We start from the raw sequence: 11,825 nt of genomic DNA, 5'->3' as shown, positions 1-11,825 counted from the left end.
GAGGTTAACGTTTGACAAGTCATAGCTCTTTAGAGTAGCCTGCTTGGCTAATTATATCCTTAGTTAGTAATATCCTACAGTGGGTAGCCTGGTCTTACAAGAGTGTTCAACTTACATGTTCAGCTGGATTGTATATGGCATTTATTGGTCATGTTAACATTAATTTTATGTCTAAATTGATATTACAGATTAACGTGGACACAAAAGTAAATTCAGAACACTTAATTCATGAGTGTTTCTTTAAGACACTGGTTGGCATGCAAAAGTTGAAGAAGGATGATGTCCTACGTTATTTGACTGGACAGTGAAGCCTGTAATGAGGACTGTAGTTGGACGAACTACAAAGAATTTTAGCGTGTTGGAAAAATGACTGAGAAAGATGTTTAAAAGTCGCTTTATTGCTGAACTAGGAACAATGGTTGCTGGTGGCAGCAATCACACGCCAAAGTAACAAAAAGCTAGTTCTAACAAGCTAACCTAGCAATCAGGCTGAACACACACCTTACAGCAAGCCCCCTCTATTTATCATCTCCACCCTTGTGAAAAAGAAGTATACTTAAGTTATATTATTTTGGAACCAATAATTAGTATTTAATTACTACTTATTCGTAATTAAAATGATATAAATTTGCACTAAATTCATATTGAGTATACTAGTTGTATGTTATTTTCGCCACTATTTAATATAATTTAAGTATATTTGTGTGAGCTGTCCGACTGAACAGTAAAAATGTATATATAAACATAATAATAGTGTACTTGAAACATATGTGCAATAATTCAAGTATACTTATTCTACTTATACTTATATTTTTACCTACTTAATCTGTAATTCAGTCTACTTTGAAAAAGTATACTTTATTTGGCTGTGCTAATTTTATACTGGTGATGTACTTGTAAAAATATATGCTTAGTATTATTTTATTAAACTTTTTATGATAAAACTATACTTTTACTAAATGAGTCTAAAGGAGTCGATATTTCTGCAATAAAACTACTTCAGTCAAATTTGCTTCAAAACAATAATTTTGTGTTGACAAATTAAAAACTGTGATAATGAACGTGATAATGTGTTAAATTAATACCTAAAAAATTTACTTCAGTTACTTTAGTGTCGGTAAAAGAACTTAAAAAAAAAAAGTATACTTAATATGAATTTAGTGCAAATTTATATAATTTTAATTACAAATAAGTAGTAATTAAGTACAAATTATTGGTTCCAAAACAACATAACTTAAGTATACTTCTTTTTCACAAGGGCACACATACACACACACAGAGACCCCGCTCTCCCCAATCACTTGCCTGACCTATAACCCAAACACAAGTGCATTTAACAGTCAGTAAAAACAGAACATAACTGCAGATTTGCAACAGAATTTTTTTCTACAGTCACTAAGGTAGTTAGTAACTAACTAGCTAGCAAGCTAGCTAACACGTTTTCAATACAGCAAAGAAAGGCAATTACCTAGCTACCTTCCGCGTCCTGCACATAACCCTCAATCCAGTTGCTGTAGTCTTTTAGTAAAACATCCCAGGGAATCCTGCACTTATTTTCTGCCTGTTTTTGACTGTTTTCACTTTTCATTTAGGGAGGTGTTAGAGGTTAGTTGTCCACAGAGGTGCTGCCATTTAAACTGGTGGATCTTCTGCTGGCTGCTTCATAGTTCATAGAACACCCACTAGAGAGATAAAACTCTATAGTTGAATGATATTTTCTATTAGTAGCTAATGTTTTGTCCCTAATGTACTACCATAGTTCTCTTGTGCAGTAAACAGAGCTGGAAGCAGATGCTCTGTTTGTTTGGTGGAAAATGCCCTAAAATCCACAGCTTGTGTGCGTCAATTTGACCAAAATAAGTTAGTTGGTAACTTTAACTCTCTAATGAGTCGTATTTTTTGTAGTTGGGGTCATATGTTTATGCTAGGTTAGATATTTCATAAATTTTCTCTATGCTATATGCTAGTACTAAACACAAGTAATTAGCAGAGCGAACTGCAGAAGTTTAAGTGAATGATATTGTGTGTTTGTTAATCCTATGTTGATATTTTATGCTATTTGACTACTTGTAAATGTGTGTTTACTAGTAGAGTACCTGCTTTATGTGAGTAGTTTGCACTACCTATAGTCAATGTAAGAAATTCTCAGATGCTGTTCATATGTATTAGGCAGACACAGTATATACATTGTCATTTATTTTTTCACATACACACTCACCCATTCAATCACATGCCCATACTAGGTACATTACCAAGCTAAAATGTCTTGTACTCAACCCCAAATTGACTATTAAAGATCTGTTGGATGAACACCTCTTTGAGCCATGCTCTTATCCCAAAGCCTCCTGTTTTTAAGACCTACCAACCAGCACCCCCAGAGTACGCACTCTACTTCACCCCAAGTGACTTCTCTAAACTCCTTCTCTTGTTGGGAAAACCGCACTACCCTCTGCGCCGTCTCCAGTGCGTTCCCCTGGATTCTTTTGATGGAAGCCCGAAGTAGAGATAAGTTATATAGAGACAGGATACTTGATCTTCAGCAAAATAACAATTTATTAAAACAGAGCTCTGGCAACGACTTCCACTCACACAGAGTTCAAGAAAAGAAGTTCAAAGATTATTTCACAGACATGAGCATTTATAGACAAATCCCACCTCAAGCTCACGAAGGAAGGCACCTTGGTCAGTTCCCCAAAAACTGGTTCTGGCTGGTCTTGATCAGAAGTTTGTCTGTCAAAATCCTTTTTACGCGTACAGTAGGACTCAATCCTCTTTGTCTCCCAACGGTTTGGGACCTACAAGCTCTAAAAGCCAGATCTTGCAAGTAACTGATATTTACGACAGAGAGGTATTTTAGAGAACTGTCTCAGCTGCCTTCCTCTGCTCTGCCAGTAACATGTCAACACCTTCCCTTTAGCTGGCCTCTAGGTCAGTGGGGAAAGCTTTATGTCAAGTCATGTTGCCTACCATAGTATCACACCTTTATTCATAATGCATTTATTTATACTTCATTAACTTGATTAGTATTAATTATAGTAAAGTTATTGATTATAGTAGAAATTTCAAAGCATATTTGTAACACTCTCTAAACCTCCTGTATGTATGTAAGGTTCTCCTGAAATATTCCTAGTCAGTCAGACAGACAGACAGACCAAGAGAAAGTAAAGGGGGCCTGGACCCAACAGACTGTTGACACTGTTGACTAAGCTGTGCCTCTGTATGAGTTCCTGCATGCACTTGAATAAAGCAGCAATCTAAACATCCAGCCTCCTCACTCCTGAATTTCAGTGGGAATCACAGGGCATCCCTCGACCCAATATTATCACAATACTGTGATTCTGTGATATCACAATACAATTCTCAATCATACTTCATAGCATCTTTGTTAATAAAGAGGATAAACTACTCGTAAATGAGTAAAAATCAGGAATTATGGATTTATTGGTGTCAGTTTCACAAAAATTCAAAATCAATATTTTTTATCGCATGTTTACCATATTCATTTGATTAGCATCACCATGTGGAGTAATAAAGGAGTAAGTCACGTTGGGGGTGAGCGTTAGGGAGTTTAGAGCCCCTACGTTTTAAGAAAAATAAAAAAGATAACGTATTGCAAACAAAAACATGATTTATTGATATATCCCGCAGTCTAAAGTGACTCATAAGGCCACAGAGTGACAGTGCAGCAGGTTGGGGTGTATTTATGGCTCAGTGTGTTTCGCTGCAAAAGCGTCCATGTCTATTTTTTAGCCCCAACTGTTACTGCCTTCCTGTTCACATGTTCAGTCCTCTCTCTCTCTCTCGTTTTCTCTCTCTCTCTCTCTCTCTCTCTCTCTCTCTCTTTCTCTCTCTCCCTCTCTTGTTCTCTCTCTCTCTCTCTCTCTCTCTCTCCCTCTTTCTCTCTGTCAACCCTCTCTGGGGAGAAACTCAGTGATTCATTCTTTCCTAACTTGAAAAGAAGAAGTGAAATATTTAACCATCATTGCTCACTCTCTTCACATCTCTCTCTCTCTCCCTCTCTCTGTCTCTCTCGTATCAGTGGTGGTAGTACTTGACAGTTTAACAGTGTTAGCAGAGTGTGTTTCTGCAGATCTTACTGGAGATGGAGAAGCAGGAATGTGGTCCTGGGTTCAGTTGGGATCTTCTGGTGAAAGAGTGCATTATGGAGGAATCACACCAGCCCGTGACTGGTAAGTCCACTTAATTCGTTCATCACCCTGTGATTGCTCAGCAGTTCCCTAAGAACTCTCCTCAGCATCACGAGTTTAAGAGAAATTGCTATTTGCCATTTGCACCAATAAGCCCACCAAGTAAACACAGTAAGACACCGGAACACCAGTCAGAATGGGCATATAATATGTATGTTAACAAATAAATAATAGCTTAAAATAAAAATGGAATCTTACACTGCTTTTATAAGTGTTTGAATCTGTTTAGTATAAGTGAAAAATCTTTTTTTTTAGTTAAAATGAATGTTTTGAACAGTTATGTCACATATATCAGTAAACTGTAAAATTGGGTGTAGAAATATCAAATAAACTGTATGAAACAGTCTGATAAACATTGGCATCTGGACGAAATTGGGTTCTCCTGTTTTTTCAATTGCAGTCCAGATGCAAGAGTTTTAGCACTCAGTAGAAATGTGAAATATTTTTCACAGACGTCCCCCTGAGAAACCAATCCTGTCCGGATTGGGCTAAAGACGCCTATTCAAATGCAGATAGACATTTGATAGATGAGATGTTTCTCTTAATTTTATATATATTTCACAGTTCCCCCATGAGTATATTTACACACTGCAGTCTGATGTTACTATAGAGAGAACCCTCAATTCAATATCAAATTATTCTTGATTTTACCTTAAATTCTTCAGTTTACCAGTCCATTTTCATTAGTAAAATAAAGGATAAAGACATACACTGTCTGTACTGCTCAGGGAAATCCTACAGAATTTTTAAGTATTGCTGTCAGAATTTGATTGCATTTGATAGCAACAAGAGTGCTAGTGATGGATGAAGTGCCATATTGTAGGAAACTCAGTTTCACTTCTTCACAGCACAATGCTGGGTGGTTTATACCCTTTTATCCCACGAGAGTGCTATTTTACTGGCAGTACTTCTCTAAAGGAACTAGACAAGCTGTGTGTGTGCTTTTATACTTTTGTTTGCTTTCTGAAGAAATTCTAGAACAGATGAGAAAACAAAGTCATTGACATCTATCAGTCTGGAAAAGGTTTCAAAGTAATTTCTAAGGCTTTGGGACTCCAGTGAGAGCTATTATTTACAAACGGAGAAAATATGAAACAGTGGTGAACCTTCTTAGGAGTGAAGTCTACCAAAATTACTCCAAAAGCACATGGACAACTCATCTAGGGGGTCCGAAACAACAACATAGAACAACATAAAAAACTACAGGTCTTGCTTGCCATAGTTAAGATCAATTTTAACTGATGAAGGTTTTGGAGTGGTCTAGTCAAGGTCTGATTGAGATGCTGTGGCATGACCTTAAACAGACTGTTCATGCTTAAAAGAATAACCGCAATGTGTCTGAATTAAAACAATTCTGGCCAAAATTCTTCTGCAGCGTTGTGAAAGACTCATTGCAGTTGTTGCTGCTTAGGGTGGCACCACCAAGTTATTAGGTTTAGGGGGCTTTTTCACACAGGACCAGCTTAGATTTAATAGATTATTTCCTTAGTTCAATTATCATTTGAAAATTCTTTTTTCATTTACTCAAGTTATCTTTGACATTAAAATGTGTGTTTGTTAATCTGAAAAATGTAAGTATGGTAAAAAGCAAAAACAAAAGAAATTTGAGGGGGGGGGGGAAGGGGCAAATACTTTCACAACACTTATTTAATTTATTTAATTTGTTGAAGATGTTTGACTGATTTATTAAAACTTACAACATACAACCACCCCTTCCCATCCCAGTGGTAGTATCCCTGCCACTGTTCTCATTGTTTGTGCATTGTGTGCGTGCATACCAGTGATAAGCCACTTAGGTGAGGCATAAACTGGGAGACCTTTAATAATACCTGCTACCTCAGTGCTTAAAGATTGAATCGCAGTATTGTGGGTTCTAACCTTTTCCTAAATTTCACGGAAATAAGACGATAATTATGGTTTATTTGTTACATCATACCTTAGAACTGGGTAACAACCACAAGATGTCCTGATGTTTGGTCTGGCAGTGGGCCTGGGGAGACAGGCCACACTCACTCACATTCTATGAACCTGCCCCTGGATGAGAGTGGCTTGCAGAGATTTTAACACTAGAAATCTCACAAAGGCGAAGTCACACTCCTGGGCCAACCTATAAAATGAAAGCAAAATCATTAAGACCTGAGTGTTTTTTTGGGTTTTTTTTTAAGTGGAGATTAATAGAAATAATACCAAACCATTGCTGACAGTAGCACCAGAAAAACTGTTTTTACAAGTTAAAGCAACTCATAAGAAGTTCTAAGTTCTAGAAGTTCTAACTACTAAAATAAAATAAAAAAAACTTTACTTTTGTTTGTGTGCAGATAACTTTAAACAATTTCAGTGGCTTGCAAAAGTATTCATACTAATTGCACTTTTTACCATTTTGTCACCTTACATCCACTAACTTAAAATATGATTTATTGAGATTTTAAGTAATAGACCAACACAAAGTAGCACATAACTGTGAAGTGGAATGAAAATGATACGTGTTTTTTTTTTATTTATACAAATAAAAATCTAAAAAGTGTGATGTGCAAAGGTATTCAGCCCCCTTTACTCTGAACCCCCTAAATAAAATCCAGTGCGATCAATTTCCTTAGTTTCCTCAACTTCATTAGTTGATAGAGTCCAGCTGTATGTAATTTAGTCTCAGCATAAATACAGCTGTTCTGTGAAGGCCTCAGTGGTTTGTTAGAGAACACTAGTGAACAAACAACTCACAAAAAAAATAATATCCGAAGGAGCACTGTTCAATCCATCATCCAAAAATAAAAAAAGTATTCTATGACCTACCAAGACATGGCCATCCCCCCAAACAGATCGAGCAAGGAGAACACTGGTCAGAGAAGAGGCTCATGGTCACACTGGAGGAGCTGCAGATATCCACAGCTCAGGTGGGAAAATCTGTCCACAGTGATAAGTTGTGCTCTCCACAAATCAGTGGCAAGAAAAGAACCATTGTTAAAAAAAGACATACGTGACTCTGCTCATCACCCTGAACACACCATCCCCACTGAGAAACTTTGTGGAGGCAGCCTCATACTGTGGGGATGCTTTCTTTAGGAGGGACAGGGAAGCTGGTCAGAGTTGACAGGACGATGGATGGAGCTTGAAGGACAGCAAGACAGTGACTCTAAACATACAGCCAGAGCTACAGTGGAACGGTTTAGATCAAAGAATATTCATGTGTTAGAATGGCCCAGTCAGCCATCAAGCTGCCGGCGTCAGAAGGAGCAAAATTGGCCCTGCTCCCTCTGGGTGGGTAGATGGCGCTCTCTCCCCACATCACTTCTAGGGTAATGTCTGCAGCACAGGGCGTCTGTGAGCTGATGTGAGCCGAGCCGCTGTGCTTTCCTCCAAGCGCGCTGGCTGCTCGGTAATGCTGCATCAGCAGCAGCTCGAAAAGAAGCGGTGGCTGGCTTCACATGTATCGGAGGAAGCATGTGCTAGTCTTCACCCTCCTGGTGTGTTGTGGCATTGCTAGTGATAGGGGGAGTCCTAATGAGTGGGTTGGGTAATTGGCCGTGTAAATTGGGGAGAAAAATGGGAAAAAAAAAAAAAAAAGAATGGCCCAGTCAAAATCCTGACCTAAATCCTGTTGAGCTTCTGTGACAAGACATGAACATTGCTGTTCACAGAAGCATTTCCATTCCACTTCATAATTATTTTCTACTTTGTGTTGGCCTATCACTTAAAATATTAATAAAATTAATATTTTAATTAATTAATACAATTAAAAATTAATAAAAGTTACTCTGAATTGTGAATTTGAATAATAACTTACACAGCATGCTTTTCCAGTAAAATGCTGATTCTGTGCTGTGAAGGGGTTTAAAACCAGACTGATTAAAGCGTAACTCAAAAATTGCTGTTGACAGGACCCCCTTCACTGCCATTACTGTGTTTGTTTGTGTGTGTGTGTGTGTGAGTAGCAGACACCCTGGCAGTGCGGAACACAAGAGCTCCAGCTCAGTCTTGGGTGGAGGTGGCCCCCAGTGTGTGGATCTGTGTGGGGGTTGTCCTGAGCAGCTCGATACTAGCACTCCTACTCTGGTTTATCATCTACAGGAGACACAAACACAATGCAGGTATTACATACACACACACACCCTCCATGTTGTGCATAGGTTGGGGTGTCCTGGTTTTTGTTGATAGAGGGGTAGGATGTGCAGATTTTTGTTGGGATAGAGGGGTAAGGTGCCCTGATTCTTGTTGGGATAGGGGGCATAGGGTTCCCTGATTCTTCTTGGGATAAAGGGGAAGTGTGTGCAGATTTTTGTTTGGATAGAGGGGTAGGATGTGTGGATTTATGTTGGGACAGAAGAGTAGGACGTTCAGATTTTTATTAGGATGGAGGTGTAGGGTGCCCTGTTTTTCTTGGGATAGAGGGGAAGGATGTGTAGGTTTCTGTTGGGATAGAGGGGAAAGATGAACAGATTTCTGTTGGGATAGAGGGGTAGGATGTGTAGATTTGTATTAGGTTAGAGGGGAAGGGGAAGGACGTGCTGATTTTTGTTGGGATAATTGGAAGGATGTACATATTTTTGTTGGGATAGAGGGAAAGGATTTACAGATTTATGTTGGGATTGAGGGGTAGGGTTTGCTGATTATTTTTGTGATAGAAGTGTAGGATGCCTTGACTCTTATTGGGATAGAGGTGTAGGATGCCTCAATTCCTGTTGGGATAGAGGGGTAGGGTGCCCTGATTTCTGTTGGGATAGAGGGGTAGGGTGCCCTGATTTCTGTTGGGATAGAGGTGTAGGATGCCTCAATTCCTGTTGGGATAGAGGGGTAGGGTGCCCTGATTCTTGTTGGGATAGAGGTGTATGGTGCCTTGATTCTTGATGGGATCGAAGTGAAGGGTGCCCTGATTCTTGTTGGGATAGAGGTGTATGGTGCCTTGATTCTTGTTGGTATAGAGGTGTAGGGTGCCCTGATTTCTGTTGGGATAGAGGTGTATGGTGCCCTGATTCTTGTTGGGATAGAGGTGTAGGGTGCCCTGATTCTTGTTGGGATAGAGGTGTAGGGCACCTCAATTCTTGTTGGTATAGAGGTGTAGGGTGCCTCGATTCTTGTTGGGATAGAGGTGTAGGGCACCTCAATTCTTGTTGGTATAGAGGTGTAGGGCACCTCGATTCTTGTTGGTATAGAGGTGTAGGGTGCCCTGATTCTTGTTGGTATAGAGGTGTAGGGCGCCTCGATTCTTGTTGGGATAGAGGTGTAGGGCACCTCAATTCTTGTTGGTATAGAGGTGTAGGGTGCCTCGATTCTTGTTGGGATAGAGGTGTAGGGCACCTCAATTCTTGTTGGTATAGAGGTGTAGGGTGCCTCGATTCTTGTTGTTATAGAGGTGTAGGGCACCTCAATTCTTGTTGGTATAGAGGTGTAGGGTGCCTCGATTCTTGTTGGTATAGAGGTGTAGGGTGCCCTGATTCTTGTTGGGATAGAGGTGTAGGGCACCTCGATTCTTGTTGGTATAGAGGTGTAGGGTGCCTCGATTCTTGTTGGGATAGAGGTGTAGGGCACCTCAATTCTTGTTGGTATAGAGGTGTAGGGCACCTCGATTCTTGTTGGTATAGAGGTGTAGGGTGCCCTGATTCTTGTTGGTATAGAGGTGTAGGGCGCTTCGATTCTTGTTGGGATAGAGGTGTAGGGCACCGCAATTCTTGTTGGGATAGAGGTGTAGGGTGCCTCGATTCTTGTTGGTATAGAGGTGTAGGGTGCCTCGATTCTTGTTGGGATAGAGGTGTAGTGCACCCCAATTCTTGTTGGAATAGAGGTGTAGGGTGCCTCGATTCTTGTTGGTATAGAGGTGTAGGGTGCCTCAATTCTTGTTGGTATAGAGGTGTAGGGTGCCCTGATTCTTGTTGGGATAGAGAGGTAGGATGTTCTTGTTTGGAGGCATTGCCCACACAGAGGATTATGAAAAGTTACTTGCAAGACAGCGGCCCAAGTCACCAAAACAAATCTACAAATGTGATTTTCTTTGTTAAACATCTCAATAACCATTGCATTACCTTAGTTTAATATGGTTTCAAAGTATTATGGTCCTTGTCTTCATAACAAACTTAAAAAAATCACTATTCAGTATGTGACTGTTGCAAGTTAGCTACCACCTTAAATAGTGCAGCACAATCACTGAGGTTGTTGCTTATAAGAAAGAACAGGACAATTTAAACAATTATCTAGCAAATAGAAAATTTTGCATGTAAGAAATGTAATTGGGCCTTAAGGGCAGGGCACACACCCTGAGCAGCAGGGCAGGTGGGTAGTGAGTGTAAGAGCTGTGTTAGAGTGGAAAATCCACAGATCTAAATCTGGAGCTCAACAATACAGCTCACACTCACCGGCACCACCCACCCCACCTTTTCTGCCCTGTACTTTCTCTAATATTATAAGTTACGGGCCGGCCATGGTGGTCCTGGGCTGTAACACACACATAAATATCTATATATTTAGATATGTTTCTGTTCCTCTTTCAGGGAGGTCCTGAGGGACGTCTCTTTAACAAAACCATTGTATATTTATTTTACGCACACACACCAACTGTAGAGAAGGAAGGAGCAAACCTGTTGACCCTACCCAAAGGAAACACACAACACATTCTGTTCCTCACTATATTTAACCGTTTCCATTTTCTCAGACAGACCAGAGATCAGCCACATCTGCACCCCATCAAAAATTATTTGAATGTGTAGATCTATCTCTACATTAATCCAAATGAAAATGAAAACACTTATCATTATTAGATCTGTAGATCTGAATAACACTACACTGGTTGGTTGTCCATAGAATCAACTTTTACCCCTTGAGTGGAAAGAAAAAATTATTTGAATAAAGAAAGTTATTTCCAGCTCTGAATCCATCATCTGACCTTGCTTGGTTTTTCTGATTATGATTATGAATCACTGCAGCAGTGTAGATGAGAGCTTGGCCAGGCTGAGGACAACAGCAGATGAGTAGAGAGATACAGATTAAAGTTTTTATGTTTGTTCTGCAGGTAAGAGAAGTTCTGAGCCTCCAGCATCTGTTCCACAAAATGGCAGTGCAGTCAGCCCGATGTTACCAGAACAGAAGGAAGATTCTCCTCTTTCCTGTACGCACTGGAATGATAGGACGCAGGACCTGTCCGTGTGTGAACTGGGTTGGGGGCAAAGCATCTGTAAAGGAAAGGTGCAGCACGGAGTTCCCGTACCTGCAACCGAACTCGGAGACTCTGCCCTGGTGACCACCAAAACTGTGCAGCCCATCGAGGACTGAAACAAAGAGTGTACTTAAGAGGAGACTAATACACCAATCCCATTTTCTCCTAGTGTATCCCATGTACTACACTGTCTGCATTTACTCCCAATGTTGCCCATTTACTCCTATAATCTCCCTTCTACCCCCAATGTCTCCCATTCACTTTAGCAGTTTTATACAGGCACATCTTAAAAATTAGAATATAATTGAAAAGTAACTTTATTTCAGTAATTCAGTTTAATATGTAAAACTTATTTATTATATAGAGAGTGATCTAATTTAAGCGTTTGTTTTCGTTTATAGTCTCAGAACATTTTAATAATATACAAGACCAATTGGTACTTTTGCCAGTGTGGGCCGTGTGCCAAGTCCTGCTCG

At 39.8% G+C, this 11,825-nt stretch overlaps 1 protein-coding gene across 2 annotated transcripts; it reads left to right on the top strand.

Annotated features, from left to right (window-relative positions):
- Nucleotides 1–3,641: 3,641 nt before the first annotated feature.
- On the top strand, nt 3,642–11,589 carry LOC125797537 (tumor necrosis factor receptor superfamily member 13C-like). 2 transcript variants are annotated; one of them, XM_049473974.1, is made up of 3 exons: nt 3,642–4,190; nt 8,141–8,293; nt 11,206–11,589. In XM_049473974.1, the coding sequence occupies exons 1-3, from the start codon at nt 4,103–4,105 to the stop codon at nt 11,463–11,465; spliced, it is 501 nt and encodes a 166-aa protein (XP_049329931.1). In that variant the 5' UTR covers nt 3,642–4,102; the 3' UTR covers nt 11,466–11,589. The 2 variants fall into 2 exon arrangements, with proteins under 2 accessions (XP_049329931.1, XP_049329930.1); XM_049473973.1 differs by having other exon boundaries at nt 8,138–8,293.
- Nucleotides 11,590–11,825: the final 236 nt, after the last annotated feature.

The sequence above is a fragment of the Astyanax mexicanus genome, unplaced genomic scaffold (assembly GCF_023375975.1).
Source record: "Astyanax mexicanus isolate ESR-SI-001 unplaced genomic scaffold, AstMex3_surface scaffold_48, whole genome shotgun sequence".
NCBI classification, from domain to species: Eukaryota; Metazoa; Chordata; class Actinopteri; order Characiformes; family Acestrorhamphidae; genus Astyanax; species Astyanax mexicanus.
This window is presented reverse-complemented; position numbering and strand designations above follow the sequence as displayed.

Excerpts from the sequence above, each read along its gene's own strand:
- LOC125797537 (XM_049473973.1), top strand. The coding sequence starts at position 4,103 with ATGGAGAAGCAGGAATGTGGTCCTGGGTTCAGTTGGGATCTTCTGGTG. Across the intron at positions 4,191-8,137 it reads ATCACACCAGCCCGTGACTG|CAGACACCCTGGCAGTGCGG; the intron begins GTAAGTCCACTT and ends GTGTGTGAGTAG. Across the intron at positions 8,294-11,205 it reads GAGACACAAACACAATGCAG|GTAAGAGAAGTTCTGAGCCT; the intron begins GTATTACATACA and ends TTTGTTCTGCAG.